Here is a 27283-nt window from a genome sequence, read left to right on the forward strand (position 1 = left end):
GGTCAACAATGTGGGACTGCATGCTATCATAAAAGACAATACAATCTTATCTACGCAGTCTTTGCAATCTTTCACAACTTTGTCTAGACCTTGTTCACATGGTTGGGTAGCTCCTGTCAGCCTATACGGCATCACTGTAAATTCCCACAGACCATATCCTGGTCAGGACAGAAGGCTGTTTTCTCAATAGAGGCTTCATTCATTGGAAATTGTCAAAAGGCACTCTTTTAGTTTGTTTTCAAAAACACCTTTTTTGGCAAGTTTCTGTTGACCTAGGAAATGGGTAAGCATCTTTCTTGCTAACTTTGTTGAGCTGTACAACATCAACACATATGCGAATTTCACCATTGTTCTTGGGAGCATATACGGCTAGGGCACATCATGGGCTGTTACTGGGTCTGATTATACTTTCACTTACCATATCCTTTAATTGCTTGTGGATGTGTTCCACAAAATGAAATGGAATTGGCCTTGGAGGTAGGCATGGCATCCCCTGTGCTTCTGACATGGTCTGTCGCCGTAGTATGTCTGAGATCTGATTTGAAAACTGAGGCATATTCCTGTAGAACAGAAGCAATGGCAGGATGGTAATTTGTTGGATATCTAAGGCCTCACTGATGTTGGAGGCATTGTTTGTGGAAGTTCATCATCCAGAACAACTATACATTAGTGTAAGTGCTGGAGCAGCGGAGTCCCTTGCTGTTGAAGGTGTCTGGTATAGAACACACCTGTCTGTGGTGATGCCATGCTTAGTTAAAAAATCACAGTCTAGTATGGTAGGGACTGATAGCTCCTTGACCACAACAAAGTTGTGGAGAACTCTGAGTACTCCTAGGTTTACTGTGGCTGCAATTGTATCTAGTGGAATCAATTGTCTGCCATCTACTGACAATTGATTCAGGATCCAGGATGGTTGCTGTGTGTATGCTGGCGGTCCATGCAGTGTTTTTATAGGTCTGTGTAGGCTCTGTAGGTTTAGCTGCTTTTTGTCTTTTATAAATTTAAATTGGGTTTTAAAAAAAATTGTCTGCCATCTGCATTAAGAAGTGTGGTGTGTGTAAGAGCCAAGTTGGTGTCTGGGATGTGGGAAGCATGTAGACTATGACTCAGCATGAAGCTCCAGAGTCTAATAATACATGTACAGAATTATCACATAATACACATGCAGTTTTAATAATGTTTGTATTAATTTTAGTGATAGTAGTCAAAGTTTCAAGCACTTACTAAGGTTTGGGAATGCTTCCAGCTTGGGGTATCAGAGCACCCCCTCTTCCGTTTCCCTGCTGAGTCCAGCATTGGTGAGCTATATGTCCTCTACCTCCACATTTAAAGCGTTCAATGTTTCTTGCTCTACATTTCCTGGAAATGCGTCCCAGTCGTCCACACTTGAAGCACTTGCTATTGGTTGGCGATCCATTGAAGATAAGACTGTCAGCTGTTGTCACTTGTAGCACCGCCTCCTCTAATTTGTTGAGTCTGTAATCACTGGTAGTAGTAGACTGGTCAACGAGCGTAAGGGATTCCTTCGTGGTATATTAGGGCAGCTCTGTTGCTTTGGTGATGGTAGACACGTATCCTTCTGCTGGCACTTGAGCAGTTTAAGCTGCAAGGACACTTTGTCTGGTAAGCTTCTTTCTGTCATATCGTCGAAACTATGTATAAAACTAAGTTATGATCTAGCATCTGTGCGATTCCTTGGTTGCCAGTCGCCATTGTCCCGGGTTTTGGCACCAATGTAAAGCAGCAGCAACTCACACACAAATCACTCAACAATCAGTTGTAATTAAACACACAAACAATCGATCATATAACCACAATCAAAACCGATGTAAGCCATTATATGGGTACAAAAACGATTACTACAAATTAACATGCTAATGATAGATATTTAGTATTATAATAGACCATAGAGTAGTGGTGGTAGTTATGAGACACTTAACTTCAAAGCATTGAAGTTACCTAAAACTGTAACCCTGGTATTTCACACTAATACTATGGAAAAGTGTACCCATAAACTACATTAACCTAAAAATTCAAAAAATTTCCTGCTTTGTGGTGGTCTGTATGATAATTTTTCTGGGACACTGTAGATGTATGTATTATGAGACATATGGGGGTATTATGAGACGCTGTGCTTGAAAGTTGACTAGTTCATATTTAATTACGGTAGATTTCATAAGTAAAGGGTAACAGGGACACTGTAGACAGTCGAAAAAGATTAGTTGACTTCATATGTCTACTTTAAATCTTTGTACTCTTAACTACATAGTGAGTGGTACAAAGAGAATCATCAACAGTATGCCAATATGATGTAGTAAATTTAAGGAGCTATATCATCCCATAATTAGCTTTGTGGTTGACTTCTAATCACTATCTGTGATGATCTGAATAGGTACTATTTCTTTACTCCTAAATCTGCAGGATTTAACTTGCTCAACTGGTTTTAAGCTATGCAACCCATATTACCCCCTGTCCCACAATACCAGCCTCTACTCTATGCATGGTCTAAAAACGCAACGGAATTATTTTACAAAAAAAAGTTGACGGTGAACGACTACCGGAGCGATTATTTTGAACTTGAAAACTAGACCAACGACGAATGATGTCTAAGCGACAATGCTGTGTTTGGGGTTGCCACAACAGGAAAGGAAGATGTGTGGAGGATATTGATGGAAATCGTCTTTGTGGATGCCCTCAGCTGCAGGTTGATGGTTGCCCCAAGCCCGAATAGACCATATGCATGGTCTAAAAACGCAACGGAATTATTTTACAAAAAAAAGTTGACGGTGAACGACTACCGGAGCGATTATTTTGAACTTGAAAACTAGACCAACGACGAATGATGTCTAAGCGACAATGCTGTGTTTGGGGTTGCTACAACAGGAAAGGAAGATGTGTGGAGGATATTGATGGAAATCGTCTTTGTGGATGCCCTCAGCTGCAGGTTGATGGTTGCCCCAAGCCCGAATTGGTGACACTCTACACCATTAGCAAAATGCCCCAGTCTATTAAACGCGCTGTTATACAAAGAATCAACCTTACTAGACAAGGTCCAGAACAGAGCAGATGGAAAGCTTCTTCAACCGCGGTGATCTGCAACGTGCATTATGAGGACTTCATGGGTCCTAGCAAGACAAACAAATTTTGTATTCCTGTGTATTTTAAGAAGCCCAGCACCACTCCAGCATCAAAGAAAGCTAGGATAGAGGAAGAAGATATGCAGGATACAACCAGTGGATATCAGGATGAAGATCTTGATGATTTGTCACTGCAAGATACTCAGCCAGAAACTATCCGTGTAAGCCTTGATATTTGTACAGCCTCAAGTACTTCTCAACTGGACTTGGATGCTGAGTTGTACCTTGAATCTACTGAATTTACTGATAGAACTGAAGATACTCAGTCAGATACTGTTCCCATACAATCACATTTGCATGGTCTTGATGCTGAAGACCCAGGTACAGCCTCCAGTAGTACTCAACTGGTTAATGCTGAGCTGTGCTGTGAACCTGCTATGATAGTAAGTGGTACACCTGTTTCACAACCACATGATCTTAGTTCACCTGATGTTGCAAGTATTGTCTCCAGGTGTGCTCAGGTAGAGCAAGAAAACAGTGAGCTACGTGCAGAGAACTTGGCATTGAAACAAAAAACTTGAGACTTTCAACAGCACTGTGCAGCGATTAAGTTTGAGCCTACTTACTGAAAGTAAACTACAAATGTACACTGGCCTTCCTCGGAAGGTATTTGAATGTCTTTTAGCGTGGATAATTCCTGCAGTAAGAAAAAGAGGAGCACGTGATGAACTAGATCCATCTCAAAAGTTGCTCTTGGTTATGATGAGGGTTCGTTACAACTTTCCGCAAAGTGATTTAGCTTTTCGCTTTAATATTGATCAAAGCACAGTATCCCGAATCCTAAATCAGTGGATACCAATGCTGAAAGTTCAGTTGAAACAACTTATTAGATGGCCACAAACAACTATTGGCCCAATTGATCCTCCCTACAATTTATTACCCAATGCTGTAGCCATTATTGATGGAACTGAAATTTTTATTGAAAGGCCAAGTAACTTAGCTACACAGAAATCTTCATACAGTGATTATAAAAGTCATACCACAGTAAAGTATTTAGTAGCTATAGACACTTTTACTGGAGTTTTTGTGTATGTTTCACCCGGATTTTCTGGAAACAGCAGTGATCGGTTTACTATAGAGCATAGTGGGATACTAGATCAATTGAAACCAGGCCAAAGAATCCTTGCTGACAAAGGATACAATGCACGGGATCTTTTTGCTCAGAAGAGATGTTTTTTGACCATTCCGAGTTTCTTAAGTGAAGGTCGCCTTACTGCACAGGAAGGTTTGAATTCTCAGACAATTGCCAGTGCACGGATTAGAGTGGAGAATGCCATCAAACGGTTAAAGGAGTACAAGGCTTTATCTGAAACATTAAGCAACAGAGTGAACAAGAAGATTGTGGATGATATGGTCCTTGTAGCTGGTGCACTATGTAACTTGAAACAAAAATTGATTAAGTAGCTATAATGTATACATATATATGTATTTTTTTTATTTTCTGGGTATTGTACAACAATAAGTGTAGTTGGTACTTTATAGCAGAACATTTATTGTAATTTACAAGTGACATAAAATAATTAGCTTACATTGAACTACACAACCCATCAATACTACATGTATACATAACCCATGCGTAATAACACACATAACCTTATATAAATTAATACTACATATTACATAACCTATCTAAAGCTTCAACACCTAGTGTAGAGAAGTAAAAATGAGAGAGTTTATCCTTCATATCTGTCCATAGTTCAACATCAAACATAATCCGCTCAATATGAATGTCTACGTCTGTCCATACCACAAAATCACAAAATTCTGCACCTGTGAGTGCAATCTGACCTGTCACTTGAAAGTAGTAATCATGCCGGCGATTGAGAGATATTTGGCCATTTTCGGTATTTCTAAACAAACAAAATGCAGGGTCCTTGCAAGCCACTTCAATAGAATTATTTCGGTGCTTATAGGGACACTTAACCTCTACCACTCCAAACTTTCCATTTGCAAGGGGAATGATTCCATCAGGAGATGTTGCCAGGTAAGGAAATTCTACACTCAGGTATACACCACATTCTTCAACCTGAGCACCACTCTGCTGAATGTATTGGTGTATAGCATTTGACTCGTGGTCACATCCCCACCGCAGTGCTGCTGTGTGGGGAATACCATAATCTCCTAACAGAGATTTAACCAGTGAAGGAGGATACAATCGTCGGAATGCTCTGTTGCAAACCCTACCAAAATTGCTAGACGTGATTCTCCACTGTCTTGCATCTAACCACAATGGATTATGTCTTTGACCAATGGTCATGACTTGGATTAACTCAACCTCTTCAGCGCCTCAACAAGATCATCGACATTAACATCTCGAATAGAAGCGATGTCAGATAACTTATCAAGTGGGTCGATTAATACAGGATTAGCACTAGGTGGAGGAACTGATTGCAAGGACCTTTCTTCTTCCTGCTTAAAATAATGCTGGACACCTGAGTCACATCCAGCACTCTCCAACTGTTGCAACAAGTCATCAACTTTTACAACAGGCCCAGTGAATGCAACATAGCCATCAACAGATGACTTTCCAAAATCTAAGTCTACTACAAAGGATGGCTTTCCACTTTGTGTAGGCCTAGACCAAGCACACCTCACACTTGTGCATGCTTGTGGAGTGATCTCGGTAAGTGTAATAAGTAGTGCAGCTATATGTACACAACTCTGTGTTTCCCCAGCAGGACACTTACAATTTCCAGCTACAGGTCTTCCATCCTGTAACTTTGTAAATAGAGAGTAGAATGGAGGGTTCTTCCGCATAGTAGGTCGACATTTAGCTTTTATGAAAGTAGTGTCATCAGCTTTTGCCATCTCCAAATCAAACAAGTGGCTACACTGACATAAACGAACACCAGTTTGAAAATTCTTGGTGTAGCCTCCCTTTTCCTTAAGATATGCGGTAACATTACCTTCCCTCACTAACGGAAAGTCGTCTCCTGTCCAACCATCAGCTGGCAGTTGCTCAAAGCTTGGTGGACTTGTATACGTGACACATTGAAATGCGGTAGCCTCGATTTCCTCTTCTAATCTATCTGTATAAACAACATCAGCAACTTTTTGAACCAGTTCAGCCTTGTTTCCAGTTAGGGGTATCCGCCTCTCTCGCAGAAAAGTCTTCAATTGATCAACAGTCCACGAACGATACAACTCTACACCTTCCGCCATTCAGCTCACTGACACCGTTCACCGTTGTGACGTAAAGAGGATCACGAGAGAATTAGAGATATACGGTACGCATATCGTCTATTGTGGTAAAGGTCACCCAACTAACACATGTGAATTTTGTATCTTTTAGCTACGTAGTGCATCAATGTATGGCTTTAATCAGGGGCGGATCCAGGAGCTGGCAAGGGGAGGGGTACAAACAGGCTAAGTTGTATAGGTGGTTGGTGAGAACCAGATTCTCCGCTTGTTAGTTCCTGCAATTTTAAGCAGAAAATAATCACCTCTTATAGCAGTGTCACACTGTTGATCTTTGCCATTTTGGCTTTTGCAGAATGCAGATGGTTGTGAAGTTTTAAAAACTGTTTAACGGCTCTGAATTCCTTAAACAATAGCAACGCGATAATTATTTTTGCTACTCCACTAAAAATTTTAGTGGCGCTTAGTACGCACGAAGGTGCTGGGTGACAATTTTGCAGCTAGTTTGACTTTGGTTAAGCTTGTTTCAGCTGAATTTGTAATAAAATGTGCATATTTTCATTGGTCTGACATAAAAGTTTAATATTTTAATTTTTAATCAAAAGTATGGCTGGCTCCTCCACAAGGTGGGGGGAATTTGCCCCAAATGCCCCATCCTGGATCTGCCATTGTTAATATGCACTACACCACCCTACAAGGCTACACCTGGTAGTAAAGTTGGACAAGATACTAGTTTCTGTGCATCTCTTAGGCCACATAAACTTAATTATTAGTTTCTCATCCTCCTGTACTCAAAATAGCAGTGTGGGAGGACGGATTTTTATTTTTATTATTTTTACTAACTAAATAGATGAATTAGCTAGCTAAAATGACTCAAAATGCAATTTTCTTAAACTGCACTAGCAAGGTACCTTGGGTACCAACTATAAAATGTACTACTTGGCATCCCTTAGCTGCCAGTGGTACAAAAAATCCTTGATGAGGTAAGAAAACGGTGGGATGAGAAACTAATAATTAAGTTTATGTGGCCTTAAATCCTTTTTTTTATTTATCAAGTATCTCTTTGCATGCTCTGTAGATAGACAGTTATTTTATTTGTTGATTTATTACCTCAGGTACTGACCTACAATGTGTTCTGTGATGCTAATCTGGAGTGGGTGTGGCTGGAAGATGTGCAGATTGTGGCTTCCGTGAACCCTAGCAGCATGTTGGGTTGTCACTCACTCAGCACTCGATTTACTTCTGTTGTTAGAATATGCTCCGTTGGGTGAGTACTCAAAATAATGTGCACTCATTCTTTACATAAAATAATATACATGCACACTGGATGCTGCTCTTTACTTAAAAATGTGTTGTAACTTAAACTTAATGACACAACTTACCATCCATATAGAACATGACACCCTATAGCACAGTATATAACTAGTGATAGTAATTTAGTTAGTGGTAGATTTAAGATTTTTTTTTGCTTTCTTCAACAGTTATTCAGACAGAGACCAATGCTTACCTCACACCGGTTCTTCATCATGACCTCAGGGCTCATCCCATAATGGGGCTCCACTGCTAGAGTACACTCCCTAGCTGGCTCCATGGTCTCTTTATATGAACAGGTATTGTACATGTGTGTATGTACTTCTGCAGTGATTGGAAGTCTTGTAGTCTAATACCCTATAATGACTTTCTTCAAGAGAGGTTCACAATTTTTGCAGATTCGCAGCTACATACAGTATATCCATAAAATTTCTTTTCATCCTCAAAATTTGCAACTGAAACAAAATGGCATTGTTTGAGTATTATAAATGCATAAAAGATTCTGAAAAAAAACAAAAAAAACTTATATTTGAAATTTTGGATGTTGGCAATACGGGAAGTAATTCCCCCTTAAAAAATCCTGCCATATGGTATTTCAGTGTTATACTACACTGACTGCAGTAATAAATACTCACTACCTACTGTATATGTACTCATATTACCTTATACCTATCCAAACAGATCAGAAGCACATTCACAACTGATGATCAGTCACATTACTTGTTCACTCCAAGAGACCTCACCGAGTAAGTGGTCATGCAGTGTACTGAGGTAGAAGTTCAGTTCAGAGTCTAGTACTAGTAGCAGTGAAGAAGTGTTGGAGGTGTGGAGCTATGAGACTAAGAGGTTGCTCTGGGACAGGCCAGTTGGTGAAAATGTTCAGAAAGTATTTGATGGTTTGTTAAGTTCCATTTTCATGTCAGAATTGAATATTGACTTTGGTGAGAAGAAACAGAAGATCCTGAAGAAACAGAGCCATTTACAGGTGTTAGTAGAATTTGCATCTACATAGGCGTAACTGAATTATATGTGTGTACAGTATATCTCTACATGAGTTCTTAATGCATGTCCATTGAGTTCTGAATAACTGCATGTACGGACTGTACAACTCTTACAGTAAATTTGTTTTCTGAATGCAAGGTGATATAGTTTGTCTGTTGTTCTATTGCAGGCTGGCTTAATTGTCCAAGCTCAATGAAGCCACTGTTCTGGTTGGTGAGCTTAAACTTAGAAATGGCCAATCGAACTTATAAATGTAAAGCTGCTGAACAGAGTACACTCAGTCTGTTAGCTCAGAAACAAACAGAAGCTGGTGAGGCCTTGAAGCTAGGAGATTATTGTTAGTACGCAAGTATGTACGTTTGACAATACTGTAACTCTCATGCAAAATAATATATGTTAATACTGACTCAGAGGTTGTGCTGAAAACAATGTATAAATATATACATACAGTATACGTTATACAACTTGCATGCATGTGCACTCCAGAATTTCACATTTCTGGATATAGTACATGCATATATTACCAAAGGCACAGTAAACAGGGTAGCCAACTTATGCTATCAGTAGTAGCGTGCTTGTACATACGTATACATACATATATACAGCATTTAGTCCAAATTACCATTATGCAGCAAGCCAGTGACAAAAGACTGAAGTTGTGAGAAAGTGAAGCAAAACAATCTGAAAAGAGAGCCAAACTAGAGAAGAAGAAGAAAGCTGTTGACAAAGAGCTATCCAAGGAAGCCAAATAGGCTGTTGGCAATCAGTATCAAGACAGAGACACTGTCTGAAATAAGAGCACTACCCGATATGATCAGGGATATCTTGGAGAGAAATGGGAACTTTTGATACTTCATGGGGGAACATGAGAAGGTATGGAGTGAAACATGAGAAGCACTTTTGTAACTAGACATTGGTGCACAGGCAAATGTAAATAATTACTTTCCTGGTAATGGGTTAATATTTAATCCTACGTACAGTAATTTTCTCTATAACCAACTGTATACAACCTTAATGTAGGTATACGCAGTGTTGGGAGTAACGCGTTACATAATTACATAAGTAACGCGTTACGTAATATTATTACTTTTGTGGTAACTAAATAACGAAATACGCTATAAAAACGGGCAATATAACTCAAGTTACTTACAAATGTAACGCGTTACGTAAGTAATATAGTTACTGTAACGAGTCTAATATTACGTAATATTATTACTACAAGTAACGAAGTTACTAATCTCGTTAGTTATCCTCTGAGTAACGCCTAGCCACAACGAAGTAATGAAGCCTACTAAATGAAGCTTATTCACCAGCTTCTTACTTGTAACCAAGATTTGCACATTGTCCAACAACGCAATCATGTCACGTGATAAAGTGGTAGTGTCACACGTGACAGCTTAAGGCTGTGGACACAAAGTAATATAATATGTAATATTATTATAGTTACTTTTATTTTATGATTAATATGTAACTGTAACTAAATAGTTCAGTTGCAAATAATATGTAATATGTAACTAGTTACGTTTACAAAGCAACACTGGGTATACGGCATGTATGCATGTATGCAATCTATACAATGATTCAAGAAGTGCATAAAACAGTGTATCATATCATAAGCCCTTGTAGCTCAGTGGTTAGAGCACTGGTCTAGTAAACCAGGGGTCAGGAGTTCAATTCTCTTCTGGGGCTTTATCTTTTGCTTTCATGGCTATATTCTACAACTAGCTTAATTCAAAACACCACATGTTAGTGTTATTGGCAGGGACGGCTTTAGGGGGCTCTGGGGTTTCCAGAGGCCCCCTCTGAAATAGCATGCACCCTTACGATTCGTCTGGGTGATAAAAAGTTACAAAGAGTTATACATACTGTATTATATTATGGCTTTTCTATTGGAAAAACTTTATGCCTTTGCCTTTGAAATCACCTTCACAGCATTCAAAACTATGTAGTGATTTTTTTTGGTCTTCAACTTACAGCTAGGTTGAAGTTGCAATTCCAGATAACCTGGCACATATGAATGACCATGCAAACATTGACCATTTTTGTACAGCTTCCATACAGATAGAAAGTTTTTTTTAAATGTCCCAGAACAGAATTGAACTCTTGACCCCAGGTTTACTAGACCAGTGTTCCAACCATTAAGCTGCAAGGGCTTATGTTTATTAGTAATGCACTTTTTGTATTGTTTTCCCTTTTTGTATCATTCAGTGAATCTGTGAAGTGTTACGTCACCATGTGAGATAAAATAAAACAAAAAAAAAAGATAATTAAAACAGCCCCAGAAGAGAATTGAACTCTTGACACCTGGTTTACAAGACCAGTGCTCTAACCACAGCTACAAGGGCTACTTGGTGTTGATAACTCAGTTTTCATTACTCATGAATGAAGACCATGGTATTTAACTTATCATTGAGACTGTGTATGCAATAGTAGATAACATTTTAAAAGACTATCAAGAAACTGCAGCAACAACTCTAGTAGAGTATTCATTGGGGTGTACTTATATCTTGAGGTTGCACTGTACAGTAATAACAATAGTGTACTTGTGCTAGAATTTACTTTTTACAACTGTATCAGTGTCATCATTTGTGTTAGTGTTGTGAAATCTAAAAGCTGTCTAAGAAAACTGAATCATGTTCTTGAAGGCTTAGACAAGGAAGTGTTAGAACTCAGAACAAAGTATGTACATGCAAAATGTGCTACAAATGTATATGTTATTCTTTCTCCTGCAGGTTTAAACAGCATGCTACAGAAGCAGCTAAACTCAAGTTAGATGTGGATAAGGGAAATGAGACAATTGGAATAGCTGAGAACATGATTGGTAAACTAGAAGGAGAGTACGAGGGATGGTCATCACAGGTAACTAGTGCGTAAACTTAAACAGTAACTGTGAAACCTAGTCTGATCACACATTGGGGCCCATCATTATTAAGATAGCTATATGGGCAGATCGCTACCTAATGCAGCAACCAACTTACTAAGTGATAATTATGTCATGTTGTCTATTGAATTTGATTCTTACTATAAATGTTGCACTTTTGACATGTTTAGACAGAACTCCATGCATACATACACAATTTATTTGCTGTATAGTATGAGGGTTTTTATGGACCAAACAATACATGTTTGCATACCTATTTCATACACGTAGCCACAAAGTCTGTTGTTCATGTGTGTTTTATTATTTTTACCAGCGTGAATTCTTTCTGCTATGCATCAGTTGTAGCTGTATGCACTTAGCTAGTACATCAGTATTGTATACATACATACATAGCTACACATGATATCTACATTCTCAGGTTAAAGATCTAAAGGAAAAGTTGGACCAGTTACCCAAGAGGACATTGCTAGCAGCAGGTTTTATCACTTACCTCAGTCAGGCCTCTGAGGGAGAGTGACGTAGCAAGTTGTCTGACTGGCCTTAATCTGGTAATCTAAGGTATAACCAGCTATTGGGGATGCATCAGTTTCACTGGCAAACTTTTTGGCATAATGGGTGGGTAAAAACAATGATCAAAATGCTGGCATAATAGGTACAATTTTTGTGATGTGGACATAAAAATTGCACTAAAGATTGAGATACTCTACTAGTCAGATGTAATAAAATCAACAATACATAGCTAATTGTTATGGGAAGAACAAGTGGCAAGTGAAAAGTGGTGATCAAGGTGTACCCTAATAGAACTGTCACACAATATTACTATACATGTTAAGAGCAAGTGCACATCAAGATACTCTAATAGAACAGTCACTTGAAGGTGAAATTGCAGTTTTGCACTTGGAAATGGTCAAGATTAATGCTGAGCAAAATTTATAATTCCTGAGCAAAATATGGGGCATAATAGTAAAACAATTGCTGGAAAGAAAATAGGTGGAAAAAAGCAAATTTAAATAGACTTGTCCCTATACCAGTTATGGTAAAGACTTCATGGTTACAAAATGTTGTATATACTATGTACCAGTAGTATGTACATGTGTACAGTATACTTACATACATACATACATGCATATATAAATGAGTGAGATGCATAGTTGCTCTAATACATATGGTACTATGTGCATAAAAACAGATTACCAGTCAATGTTACTACCCTTCATTTGTTACTGTTCTAAGGTACGTCTTGAGTACCGAGAGTGAACAGTTAGTGTGGAAAAGAGAGGGATTACCATCTAATGATCTCAGTGTGGAGAATACTCTAGTTATAAATACTACAAGTAAGCATGTGTGGTTGGACTGATATTATTTATGTACCACAATTCTGCATACAGTATATACATGCATTGTGTAGTATTAACAGGCTCTGTGTTAGACTCTGGGTTAGTATTCACTATTTTATGTACATAATGTTTTTGTAATAACACAGATGCAAATGAACAACGTACTGACGTACAGTGTGATTTAGAATTCAATTACTACAGATGTGTTAAGCTTTTGTGTACTTTGCATTTGTATAGACAATTGTGCATGTCCATTTCTCATTGATCCATAACAACAAGGTACTGAGTGGCTGAAAGTTCACTTGAAGGAACAAAGATTGGAAATGGTCAACCAGCAGGCGTGTATATGTGTACATAGTATGTATCTACATTCTTGTGTTTAACACTGTCACTCTATTAATCCATGTCTTGCAGTGTAATGTTCATACACACTCGTATGCATCTATACAGTAGGCTAAATAAACAAACACAATGGTACGTGTGTGTATATTTTGTTTATTCTGTAGGACTCCAACTTCACCATTTCACTGGAGTTAGCAGTCAGGTTTGGTAAGACGTTGATCATTCAAGAAGTGGGTGAAGTAAAGCCAATCCTTTATCCACTGTTGAGGAAGGATCTTGTTAGCCAAGATTATGAAATATTCCTTCTGCAAGTGTGCAATAACTGTTAGTTCTCAACAACACATTCAGACTGTACATGAATGCACTATCCAACTATGGGCTTGTGGTATATACACTATGATTACCTGTGTCAGCTCAAAGTTGGAATAAATCTGTGATGTCACAGCAAAATTTTACATGCACACTGATGTGTACACATTGAAACTCATGATTTGAACTACTTAGTTTTACTTACAGTCATAATAAAACCAAAAAACTAGCTCCAGAAGATAACTGAACTCTTGACCCCTAGTGTATGAGGACCAGTGTTCTAACCACTGAGCTACAAGGGCTGGCTTTGATCATTACCTTTCTAAGCAGATTGATAATCAGAATACAAGACAAAAGGTTGCATGCAATAAGTCTGAGGTTAGTGTATAATTAACTAGTATATAAATTATTTTAAGTACAGCACATACACTGTTAAAAATAGGGTGTAATCCAATCACCTTTGGGGGAGTTCTAACTGCTGTTTAAATTAAACTCCTTTGAAGGGAGTTGTAGTACTCCCTAGGGGTGCTCTAGGAGCAACTAAAAGGTGTTACAAGGGCATTGCAACACTCCCTAAGGGTGTTCTAGGAATAGCTATAAAGGTGTTCTAGTGCTCTCCATGGTGGCATTTTGTTGAAAAGAAATGTAGGCTTGCTACAGCATTCCAGTAACCTTCATGTTGATTTCAATTTATACTCAATGACTACCAACAACAAAGCACATTAACAGTATGTAATAATATATTTGCAACACCTTATACTTACCACATAGTTGTTTCCAAGTCACTCTTATAGAAGTTAGCAAACTGTACTTATAACCTAATTTTCAATAGAAGCATCCAATTGTGGGTTTCAATATACCTAGGTGTAGGCAAACACCCTTACAGTGGCTTAGCTATTATTGGGGAGTAAAATGACATTTGTGGTGTTCAACAACACCCCAAGTGCTACAATACTCCCCTAGGGTGTTGTAAATACCATGGGTGTACATGAACACCTTTACGATGGGTGTACCTGTAACACCTCGTTTTAACAGTGTAGAGTTCCAGAAATAAAAAGTAGTGAAACAAGATAATGTTATGTATGAATAATGGTATTGCAACATAAGTCTAAGGGAAAATCCCTACAATGGCACTATCTGTTCCAATGGGAATTATCCCACATAGCTATGTTAAATTGCTAGCTGAACTACATACTAGGACTATTTAATTGACAATTAAGTGATCTTTTTAATATGTAAATTTCATACGCCATAGCACTTTGCACAGTTTGCAGGATCATTGTATTGCAGTATTAGAGCAGCATAGTGCAAAATAATGGGCATTTTGTGCACTTTGTAATACAATTATGAAACTTTCAATTGGTGCCTTCCATGTATATATCTTGTATGGTATAATGGCCAAACCCTCCCACCCTCATCCAATTTTACATTCTACTAGAACATTCTAGAAGCCCTTAAAATGTGCACTCTATTAGAGTATTGCAATACCAGTAGTATTACCAAATATTGAAGTAAAGCATGTAACACAATACATTTATAAGTCTGTCTTCAATAATCATTATTGTGTCTGTATAGAAAAGAAGAAATGTGAGTAAAAACAAACCTCAAAGTCAGCCATAGGCTGGTTTTGAGGCCTTAGACAGTACAAAAAGAAGCAAAATCCACACATACAAAAAAAACAGACAAGCTGTAAAAAATGGTGCAGCCTTGAAAACTTGGGTGAAAAGTTGTGAAATCAAAGGTGGCAGCCAAGAAATGGCTGCAATGATGTTAATGCTAATAAATTTTAATAATGGCTGTGTGTATTGTTGAAATTTATTAGCATTAACATCATTGCAGTAATTTCTTGGCTGCCACCTTTGATTTCATAACTTTTTTCACTCAGGCGCTTTTTATGGCTACACAATTTTTTGTACAGCTTGGCTGTGTTTGTGTGGGTATACAGTATTTAATCATACAGCAATATTGTGAGGACCACATTGAAATGTTACATTTGTTTTTCATTTTTCACCAGAAGATATTGAATATTGCAAAAACAAAGTTGTGCTACAAAAGTTGTGCTGTATGGTATGTACAATATTGGTGTAGAAAATAGTAAAATCAGATATAAATTGAGAAAAATAACAACCCCAGAAGATATTTGAATGGTACTGTTAATTTCATTTCTATTTGAACAGTTTCGTCCATGATACAAGTTCCATGTTATGTGTGAGGTGAAGCTCAAACCTTTCTTCAGCTCAGATTTGTCACAGTGACTTCTTACGAGTGGTTGTGAACTTGTGATCAACCCGTAAAGTTTCCGGTGGTTTTTGCTTTTAAAACACTGCCACGGACGACTCACAGCACAGATGCAATATTCAAACAAACAGTAGTGCCCTTACCACTGAGTTACAAGGGCTGAAATTGTAATTCTTTGAATCACTGAATGGTTGTTTCAAAGAGTAAATTGAAAAATTATTAAGGTAAAAAATCTAAAACCCCAGAATAGAATTGAACTCTTGACTCCTGTTTTACTAGATCAGTACTCTAACGACTGAGCTGCATGGGATAAGTGTATATTATCTGAAGTTGACATGATCAAAAACAGTTACCATTTTTTAATATGCATCAGTACAAGTTTGATTCTAGCGAAGCCTTACAATATTAATAGGGCCACCTTCTGGACCAAAACTCACATCCTTAGTATTGAGGTGGTTCTATTTTCAAAACCATTTAGTATATATGGTTGCTGTGGAATGTAAAGTGCTCCTAATTAAGTATTTAATATATGGGGTGCAGCCCCCGAATGCTAAGAGAGACCTTGATAATTTAAAACTCAGCAAATAGTGAATCAGCTATATCTTGTATAACCCCTGCCAGTGGGAAACACCTACAGATGTATGTAGGCCTGATGTCAGCATAATAGGCTGGAGTGCTATGCCAACATAATGCTAGCATATTAAATTATGGAGCTTAATTCCATGATAATAGATAAATACTCCCTAATAGAGCAGTCAGACTGAAAACTGCAATAGCCTACATTGTATAAAGCTCCTTAGATCAATACTATCTAATAGAACAGTCACTTTGTAGTGAAATACTCTATATGATAGAGCATTTGTAACCATTACTGTTACACTGTGTGGTCTGATAAAATTGAACATGAACTGTACTTGAGTGCTAAAGGTCATTGACAAATACCAGAATATTTTGTGTTAAACTACTACCTTGTCCAGTAGGATTTTCATTACAGAATCATTTACAGAGCTGTCGTTGTGATCCAGTGTAAGTTGGATTATGATTTTATTTCTGTCACTACGTGTAGCTTAGATGACAGTACTATATTACGTCCTGTTAACAGTTGGATATCAGCTGATACTGTCAATGGCCCATACATGTACCATGTCTCCTCTCAATATCCATTTGACTACTGTTTACCCTACTCATCATACTTCACTCCTGACATCATATGATGCAGTGTCAGTTTAACAGATCTGGTGTGCTATGTGGACATTGTCAACAAGGTCTCAGTGCTGTGTTTGGCCATGGTTCATCACAGTATAAAAATGTGTTCCAACATCTTTCTGTTTATCATAATAATAATATACCTATAGCAATAGCAGGTATTGTGTTGGTAATAATGTTGTTTTGTTGAAACTCAGTTACCAATAGAACTATTATAACATTCAAAATTATTTTTATGTGAACATTATTAACACAAATTATTCAAAATTGTTACCAAATTGTTATTCACCCATTTGTATAGCACTTTCAATTTTCAATTTTGATTTACATTAGGAATTAAAACTTGCATGTTGTTTCTACAATAACATGTCCAGTTACTCAAAAACATATTTTACAATCAGCATTTCCATTTTACCTCATTATGATAGCATTAGCACTGATTGTACAGTCGTAAAATACAGTGGCTTTGAGCACGAAGAGGTTTACATGTTCTTGCCACACTCTTCTTAATGAGTTATACTAAAATTTTCAGTGGTATTTCATGTCTTGTTCTTTTATTGTCGAATTACTCATCTTCCTAGTATAGACACACACAGTTATTCTGGTCAGTAGATACAAGTGTTGAATTGTTTGCAGTGAAATTCACTATACTGTTTGTGATCTGTGTAATTCTGTTAGCTAACATTGATATTTTTCAATATTCTCCATCTATTCACAAGGTCATTGTTAAGATTTCAAAAGTTTAAGCCACTACTTGATGATCGACATTTTGGCAATAACAATGATAAATACATTTACTGGACTGGATTGCAACTTTTATTCAGAGGAATCTTTTTTAGTTTCTCAGCATTAAACAATATCAGTCTTATCAGTGGTACCATTGCACTAGGTGTTGGGTACAAGACATTTTATGTCCCATTAAGAGCTTGTTCAATAACATACAAGAGTCATTTCTAACTTGCTATTAGTGTATATACTTGCATCATATAATGGATGCAAAGAAGCCAACAGTGCTTATCCTTGTGGTATTCTTGTGTAGTTATTTTTCATTGCAAAAATTATACAAAATTTCTTACACAACAATTTTGCAGATAAAAAACTCTAATAGAGCAGTCATTCACATAAATCATACAACTTTTTGCTTGGAAATAAAGCAAATTACAGTAGTATAATGCACAATAACAACTGAGATCCCTGATCAATGAGAAAGTATGGAAAAATAGAAGCGAAATTGAAAAACCAAGTGTAAAGTACATGAGCAGTGAAATCCCAGATGTCACATTTAATTACAAAGAATTCCGAAAACCCCTTAGCTTGTTACTGTGATTGATTAGTCACATAATACTCTTACTGTGATTTGATTTCTGTAATTCACAGTTTTACACATCATAATGTTCAAATTATATCACATACATTACTATCATTTGGTTTCTTTGCTAGACCATTACAGGTATGTAGCTTAATTTAAAGAGTGTTAACTAGCTAATGGAGTAAATTAAAATTGATTGCTTTGTTTATAAACAAATCAAAAATGGCTTAAGAATATGAAGATTTAATTCAGAGGAGAATGGTAATGTATCAATAAATTATGGTTTCCAGAGCCCTTCTTTCAACACTGCATGATTTTTATAACCAAGAACAAACACTACATCATGTATACTTCTCATGAATGTGACAAAGGACTTCATAATAACAATGCTAATTTCAGGCACCATTGTGTAATCATATGTAGTAGTACATCATAGGGCTATGACGTGTGACCATTATGTCATTTCAGTGGGAAGCCAATTAAATATGTTACCTCCACCGATATAAGCTAGGTAATTTTGTTAGTAGAAGCAGTATCATACAGTACAATAATACTGTATATTAGGGATCATGAAGGTTTGGGCTTTTCTAGCTAAAAATATCACCCTAAAACCAGCCTCACAATACCTTCTTGGTGCCTTGGCAGTATTGGTTAGGTACAACCAAGCCCAAAAGTGCCTTTAGTATGACCTGAAACAATTCCAAAGTCACTACAAAATTTAATTTACTTGGTGATATTTTTTACTGACTGATTCCATTAGACAAGCGTAACTTGATAATGGCTAAGGCTACGGGCTTGATTATTTTCACTATTCGATGTTGCTTCAGCTGGACAGGTGTTTTGGCATGCCACTGTATATACATACAATGCATGCATTGTGGAGTTACCTGTGTCCAATTTATCTTTGTTGACAACCAAGGTGTCAATTCATAGTAGTGTTGCATGATGGCTTCCCTATGTTTGATGGGAATCATTCAAGTTTTCCATTGTAGCTGGATTTATTGCAGAGGTCCTTCCTTCTCTTCTTCATTTGTAATGCCGTGTAATGGGCTGAACTTAGCTGAAAACAAAGTGTAATTCCCACTTCGCTACAGTGTATTTTAGTAATTGATGGCTGGGGCACACGTTCAGATGAAAAACAATATGCCTGGTGCTATTCTTTCTGTTTTAATGTAGTATGCATGGGTTCACCTAATGTTACAAAAAAGTTGACAAACAAGTATAAGGAAAAAGAAGAATTTTAAGTTTGATTAGGATCATAGAAATAAAAAGTAGTGGTACAAGGGAGGCCACCTACACCTGAAGATATACTAGTGGACATTTAATCCCTAATTCAGTCATGCATGCATGGGTATACAGATGTAGAATGAAGTACGGATTAAATGTCCTTTAGTATATCTTCAGGAGTTAGAAGGTGACCTCCCTTGTTTCACTACTTTGTTTTTATATGATCCTTAATTGAACTTATAATTCGTATACTTGTTCATATAGGTTTCATGCAAGCTAGCCATATCAAATAATGAACATGGCTGGTTTATCATAATGTGTATGTGACCAGATTTGTCAAAAGGGGTCTTCCACACACATCCAATTCTATGTACTTGCATGACCATAACTCCGTACTCAAGAAAGATACAAACTTGAAATTTCTTCATCTATTAAGCCATGTTGGCACTCACTACTTTCCAAATTTCAAGGGGATAACATTGTCCAATCCGAAGTTATGAAATGCCACAGTTCATAAATTGGATGTGTGTGGAAGACCCCTTTTCATAAATCTAGTCACATATATTGGTTATGGTACTACAGGGGAGGATACACGGGGGCCTTGACCACCCCTCCAAAAATTTTTATATATACCAAGATCAAGATACTCTAATAGAGCAGTCACTCTAATAAAGCAGTCACAGTATTAGACTAGTGTGTAGTGCGCTATTTACGGACTTTTATGTACTTTACCAGTTATAAATGTGTAGTTGGTGAGGTGGGCAGCTATTGTCTATCAGCTGGCTGTGACCTTTTTTTTTGGTCTCATCTTACCAAACCAGAGACAATGTAGCGCCTCAAGCTCATTTTGACCCCCCTTTCCATAAGTCTGGATCCGCCCTGTGGTACTTTACTTACAAACACACCTGCATGTATAACTGTATAGAACGATCACCAGCAATAAATTGGGATTGACTGTGTCAGCTACAACAGACTTGGGTCATTTTACATACATACATGGTATTGATAACACAGAAAATGACATCACATATACTTGTATGGGTTTACTGAGACAGGAAGTTACCACATTCTATTGTGATAAGTATGGGAAAGTACTGAAAATAACCAACCATTAAAACTCAATGTGAATGGTGAATGCTGCTAATGTGAGGAGTAACATTGATCAACAACTGTTGGTACACATCAGGTACAAGTGTTAGGACATACAATGAAGGAGACAGACTTTGTGACTAATCAACTAACAAAATATTAATGATCTTGAAGAGTATCCCTTCAGCTGTGAGTTACTTACAGGCAATGTACCTTGCTGTTTTTCCAGGGTCCCTTAACCACCAGACAACCATTATAGTAGTGAATGTCAAGGTCTTAAGCAACTTGCCTTGCATTTATGTAGTGATTGTGAAATCTGAGCCTACGTACATACTAATCATGATTTGCATGCACATTACCCTAATATTTACACACATTTCCCTTGTGCAAATTTTCATGAATGGTACAAGTTTTACTTTAAAGAATTTCTCATGAACCAAAGCTCATTAACTACTAGTGACAACATGGTAGTATAATCTTATCTAGGTTAGATTTTGAAAAAATCACAAGGCATGATGAGGCATTAATACAAATTTACACCTTGATAAGATGCACTAAAATGTTACTAACCGGCTATGCACACGTACTCTGACTGCTATATTATAGTAGTTCAACTAAGCTCACAGAGTAGTCTGTACCTTATATTACACCTTACATAATAGAATCCAAACAACATCATGTTCTGGCCACTAGTCCAACATTTGAAAAATAATACTTCATGAACTGATTGGACAGTTTATAACTATCCTACAGTATCTTTATACAATATTTATTATGTAGTATGCACTGTTTAGTGCAATTAGCTAGCAGGTCATACAATACATTACTATAGTTTGGATTACACTGCAACAAAAAAATCAAATGATCAAATTACAATGTGTTACATGATTCAATAATAATAACAAATCTGATCTCTTCCTGATAAATCCACTTGCGACCAAAATCTCTTCACCTAGGGTAATATAAAGATACTCACTGATGATGATGACGTCATGAAAAGTATGCAACATACAAGAGAAAATGGGGGCCCAGACAAGCTTATTATATTAACCCTGTTTCACTGGTTAAACATTTGGGTAGTGCTAAAAGCCGGAACGGAATGGGACACATTCCAAGTTGAAAAATCGTTTTTCCAGATTGTACACTGTCTCCAACTGTCACATAGTAACTAGAATTGTACTACAGTTAATTTTCTTATACTTGTAAGCATGCTATAAATTGCTCGATCAAAGTTTCTAATTAATGCCCACTGCAAGAATGTGTTTTACAATCACCTATGCTGAAAAATGATCAATTAACCTGCTAACCTATTATTTTGTAAGCATTATAAACATATAATTCACAGCCACTAACATACACTGTGGTTAACCCTCGTAAATCATTGCCAATGCTGGCAGACTTCAGAAAACCACCCTCACTGTTACTAAAGGCTTGGACACAACTATAACATGAAAATACTACAGTAGTTCACCTTTTAGAATGATAAGGAAGTAACGCTACATTAGACTGGTAAGAACACAATGTGCCATGTGGTAGGTATTAAATAGAAACTTTGAACGCACGATTTCTAGCATGCCTATAAGTAGAAGGAAACTCACTGTAGCACAATTCTAGTCACTGTGTAGCAGTTGGAAACAATGCAAAATCTCTTTAAAACGATTTTTTCTACTAGGTGCATGCCCCAATTGGTTCTGTTCCAGCTTTTAGCACTACCCGCTGCATTCATTTAGTAGTCTAGCTATCATAGCCTGTAAAATTTAATTAATATAGTTATAAACACCATCCTTGATATAAACATCATGGCCTCTTTTGAATATGCTGATAGAACACGTGTGAAGTAGGAGTTAGTTTACATGCAGAGGAAGTTTGTTTAGCATTCAAATAGTGCTGTGAGCAGAGGAGAGTGCATAAATGAAGTCCATCACTCACAATCCTTATTAATGCCGTCAGCTTACTGTTACACAAGCTTATAGTCCTCGAATACATATCACTTTAGTACTAAAAGCCACCCTTGCATATATAGCAGATATATGTGTATATATATAAGGCTTTTAACCAGTGACACCATTTCACTATCACTGCAGCAGAACCTCAGCAATACAATGAAGTTTGTGTCAAGTGTGGAATTGTCTCACAAGTAATGTATGTTAGATTACTCTAATAGAACATTCAAAGAACAAAATCATTTGTTAAAGGAAGCTTGTATGATTGAGGTTCCACCACATTAAGGTGTACTTACTTGTATCCTTCTGGTTAGTAGTACATCAATCTTATGACGTCATTGTTGCACATATGGCACATGTAGTTGTCTGGATAATCATGAATTGTTGTCAGTAGTCTTTTGGTGTGAGATATATACCTATGATAAAAAGTAATACAGACATCATTACAACCAACGATACATATGGTATGTACCGCTCAAATGCAACACTGTCTCACGAGAATGTAAGTGATTAAAAAACTTACTAATTAAAAGGCGTGGCACCCATTTGACTTGCAAGTATTCATCCCAAAGAAACAGGATGAATATTCATGAGCAAAATGAGTGCCATGCCATATTAGCGAGTTTTTAATCACTTACACTTTCGCGAGACGGCATTGCATTTGAGCGGTACACACCATACATCTAAGTGTTGCAGTACAGTACACATTCATCATGCGTCGCATAACACTGGAGTACACATATAAACAAGAATTCCCTATTTTAATGCAATAATGCCAATCATGGAGTACACCTGATCACATCTGAATACGTACAAAGTCCCCTAGATATTCAGGAGAAAGACCTGCTATACAGCCACCAATGAAGCCACCAATGAAGCCACCAATGAAGCCAGGCATACTACACAAATATGTATATGGTGCACTTCATGGGCTGTAAATTGTTGAGGGACAAAAGTAGAAGTGCACATGTCAACAAAATTAATAGAGATGATGAATTTATTGGGGTTGAGCCAGGAGCTTATGAGTCGCCGAAGGAGCATGAAACTGAGTTCCATGACAATCCAATTACGTAATGGCATTTGAAATAATTTGCTTTATGTCACGTGCAACTGGTTGTGTAATTGACATGCACGATTCAACGTCTAACAATGGATGCTCCAGCTACACTAAGTTCACCACCTTCAAAGAAGAGAAGGGCCTTGAGGAAGACTCAGCAAACTTAACCATCGCCATGTGTCACTGCCAGCCACCTTCCTTGGCTTCTTCTATGGTGCCTTGGGGTCCCTTTGTTGTTTAACCGTGCATGCTTTAGTGCTAGTTCGTTCATTGTACATCTCCTTGTACACCATACAAAGCTCGAAACTCAAGTGGGAACACTACCATCACCTTGTAATGTCGTCACGCAATTCAGTGTACAGCTTCAAATAACGTTAGTACTTTCCCTATATAGACACTAATCGGCAATTGATTTTGGATTGTGATGACACCCGGCAGGCAGTGTAAGATTCAAGCTCCTTCGCTGCCTTCGGTGGCTCATAAGCTCCTGGTTGAGCCTATTACTTATACTGCAATTTCTAATTTTTTTTTGGATTTGATAGATCCTTGAAATATATAGGTACGTACACAAATTATTGACTAACTTGGAACAGTTTGCATCAAAACCCAATTCACTAATACTCCACAATAAGCTTATCCACTCCTAGCCTTATCTTGGTCCAGACCACTTTTCAGAACTCCATTCATGAAAGCCCAAAGATATGGAATATGTGATTGTTTGTGACCTTGAAATCATCCAGACTCAGTGAAGTGGGAATGGCCTGTATGAACAAGTACGTATGTTTACAACAGCTGAATGGCCAGTGGTGAATAAACATGAACATATCATTATCTTTACATATTTTGACCACAGCAAGATGAAATACTCGAATTTCATTGGCTACTTACAGGTATCTAAAACCTTTAGATCTCTTGTTCATGTCTCAATAGATCCCTGATACAAAACAAGGCAATTATGTGCCTGTAACATTGGCAATGCATGGGCGTTTAATTGGATAGTTGCTGTTACAAGGCTTGTTCTACTCATGAATGCAACGTTTCTCACGAATGCTACATTTCTCAAAGGTACAACAAGCAGCAGCAAATGTACATGAATGAGTTGTGGTCTAAATTAGTTAGACATCGAAACACAGGTTCTATGGAATTTAGAAACCCTCAGGCCTTGCCTTGTAGTAGTGCCCTCGCTTTGCTCGTGTGCCACAACACAGGGCCTTTTGGGTTTCTAAATTCCATAGAACCTGTGTTTTGATGTCTAACTATTATGTATACCGTGCAGCCAGAGATGGGGACATACAAGACTTCTGTTTAGTTCTGTGAGAAAACAGTAAGTATATGGGTGTAGTCAGTATGTTTTATAACATAAAATTCTCACATAGTTTATGTATAATATTTACAGGTTTGGGAACATAGTCAATACAAACTATGCAATACATACCATACACGCATACATGTCAAGAAATAGAAAATTGGAAACATGGTAAAAATCAAACTACTTGTTGTATTAAGATTCAACAATACTACACTGTTACTGTATGCATATATAGGGTATTGGGTCATGTCCACCACAACTGTTGAGCATGACTCTACAAACACTACCAATAAAATCGATCTCTGTAACCAACCCACTGTGGTACTTGTAAACTTGGGAGAGTGCAGGAGTGAATCTGATTAGCAACATTTTCTGGCTCTTATGCAACTTTTATCTAACACGACTACTATATGTGACCATTCCACACATTTTACATGCCAGCAAACAAAATGATGTAACACTTCACTCATTATACTGATTAACTTGCTCTTCATCGCAAAATACAGCCAGATTCTTTAGCTGCATGCGTGGAAAATTTCAGGCAATTATATGTAATGATAATAGTTAAGAAGCTTCAAATAGGGTAAAAGTTTGTGTGTTATGAAAATGTACACCTTATCGTAAATCCAGTCACATATTATTTAAGTCTTACACATACATTGCATGATGTAAGACATGTGTGAACTGCTGATATAATAATCATGACTGTTTGAACACACAGTTTGCTAATGTGGACATACCACTAACAAAGTAGGTAGTACCTGGACATATCATGTAAACATGTGAAGTGCAGAGTGCACTCATGTTCTGGCTCATGATAAAAATAATGTTAACAGAATACAAACAAACACGTGGTGTTACTGTCTGTGGTGTTACTGTCTGTGGTGTTACTGTCTGTGGTGTTACTGTTTGTGGTTGGAAGGCGAAGTTTGCTGTAAGGACAAATGAAATAGGAAACTCCAGAACAGAAGGATTGAGATAGATGGCTTTAAACAAGCTGATATAACACATTAAAGGTAGTTAAAAAACATGAAATTTTTATTACAGATGTATCGATTAGTCACCATTTAAAGTATGTATTACCTGTACTACACGCTACATACGTGCCTGTTGACTTTAGATAGAAATTCAAGGAGTATACTAGTATGACGGGTGTTCATACTGGGTGGAGGGTGAAGGTGGGCACCAGCTAGCCTTTAAAATTAAAGATCACAACTAAAAGCTATGGGCAAAATTATAGGGTTGCACCTGCTTTTTACTGGCTAAAATCAACACAGAAAAACTTTAGCGAACTAAACAAGTCTATCATCTACTCTTGTAACTGTTTATTGCCATCACCAAGGTCAGACGTTACCACTCCAACTTGACATAGCACCCAGAGGTAGTAGCTTTCAGAACCAACCTTGTATAGTTTAAGGGACGCTGAGGCTTAAAATCTGATACTGTAACTTCCTTGTTTGTGTTCTGTTAACATGTTATTATCATGAGCCAAAACATGTGTGGACTCTACACTTATGTATATCACAGGAATACACAAAATACCAATATAGTCACATACACTTTAAGTACATGTGTATGCATTGTATACACAATTCACAGTGGACTATACATGTGTGACTACATGACTGATGGACACCATTATGGTGTATGTGTATGCACACATATACCATAAAGACATTTTAATCCTTCAGAAAAGGTATGGATTAATACCTGCAATAAGCTTAAAGAACAGGTATATACACTTAAGCAAAAGGTAAAGATGCAGTGGGTGCTTACACTACAGTGCCTTTAATGGTTTTCATATAAAAGTGTTAGGGAATGGACTCTACAAACAAAGGAAACTTAACAGTTATGTATTTGCATTTACGTATTCACATGTTACTGTATGTGACTGTCTCAGCAAAAACCCGACTTGTTTGCACAATTCTCAACAATTTTTTATTATTTTCTCAGCATTATCTATAGTATCCAAGGAATGGATCACCAAAGTTTCAGCCCTTTGCAGTGAGTAGTTTTGGAATTATAGTGCTAGACAGTAGGAAGAGCATGAAAATCGATTTGTACAGTGACTATACTGAAGATAAACTACAGGCACTTACATTTGCAGCCATAACTTCCATTTATATTAGACTACAATGCTGAAATTTGGCTTAAAAGGTTCACCATGGACTAGCTAATTAACGAAGGTATAGTTTTAGCCCTGTAGTCACTTATGCATATGGGTGTGAAGTCAGGTTTTTGATTACATTTAGTGCATTGTAAACAAATACATGTGACATGCATACCGTTGGGGTTTTAGAAAGGAAATAACGATTTTCAAACTCTCCATGAGCAGGTGAATAAGATGGTGTCAGTTTTAATTGATTTGAGTCTTTCTTCTCTGGGTAATGGCCTGATATAAAATGTGCATATATTTTTCTTTGTAGCATGTGTAATTTTATAATTAAA

The 27283-nt window shown here is 37.2% G+C and overlaps 3 protein-coding genes, 1 long non-coding RNA gene and 1 other non-coding gene across 17 annotated transcripts in view; 3 read left to right on the plus strand and 2 right to left on the minus strand.

The window, feature by feature from the left end:
- The first annotated feature begins 1170 nt into the window (after positions 1 to 1170).
- Positions 1171 to 13813, plus strand: LOC136250572 (cytoplasmic dynein 2 heavy chain 1-like). The gene is made up of 10 exons (XM_066042786.1): positions 1171 to 1623; positions 7391 to 7542; positions 7757 to 8571; positions 8758 to 8937; positions 9221 to 9461; positions 11184 to 11267; positions 11321 to 11447; positions 11888 to 12084; positions 12703 to 12803; positions 13313 to 13813. Exons 5-8 carry the CDS (start codon positions 9424 to 9426, stop codon positions 11984 to 11986), a joined length of 348 nt encoding a protein of 115 aa, XP_065898858.1. The 5' UTR covers positions 1171 to 1623; positions 7391 to 7542; positions 7757 to 8571; positions 8758 to 8937; positions 9221 to 9423; the 3' UTR covers positions 11987 to 12084; positions 12703 to 12803; positions 13313 to 13813.
- On the plus strand, positions 3720 to 4541 carry LOC136246935 (uncharacterized). Its single transcript, XM_066038541.1, has one exon. The coding sequence runs from the start codon at positions 3720 to 3722 to the stop codon at positions 4539 to 4541; it is 822 nt and encodes a 273-aa protein (XP_065894613.1).
- On the minus strand, positions 4747 to 5394 carry LOC136246944 (uncharacterized). Its single transcript, XM_066038551.1, has one exon. It carries the CDS (start codon positions 5392 to 5394, stop codon positions 4747 to 4749), a length of 648 nt encoding a protein of 215 aa, XP_065894623.1.
- Positions 10205 to 10277, plus strand: Trnat-agu (transfer RNA threonine (anticodon AGU)). Its single transcript has one exon. It is a non-coding gene; the product is annotated as a tRNA-Thr (tRNA).
- Positions 13814 to 17104: 3291 nt separating the features above from the next.
- The window catches only part of LOC136265488 (uncharacterized), a 64786-nt gene continuing 54607 nt past the window's right edge, over positions 17105 to 27283 (minus strand). For 12 of the 13 annotated variants that reach the window (XR_010705565.1, XR_010705581.1, XR_010705555.1 and 9 more), the window contains 3 exons: positions 24111 to 24287; positions 22766 to 22885; positions 21202 to 21478 (listed from right to left, as the gene is read on the minus strand). This is a non-coding gene — a long non-coding RNA (uncharacterized lncRNA). Of the gene's footprint in view, positions 17258 to 17316; positions 21479 to 22765; positions 22886 to 24110; positions 24288 to 27283 lie in introns of those variants that run through there. The other variant, XR_010705553.1, reaches the window with a different exon arrangement.

This window comes from Dysidea avara, chromosome 1 (assembly GCF_963678975.1).
Source record: "Dysidea avara chromosome 1, odDysAvar1.4, whole genome shotgun sequence".
Lineage (NCBI taxonomy): Eukaryota > Metazoa > Porifera > Demospongiae > Dictyoceratida > Dysideidae > Dysidea > Dysidea avara.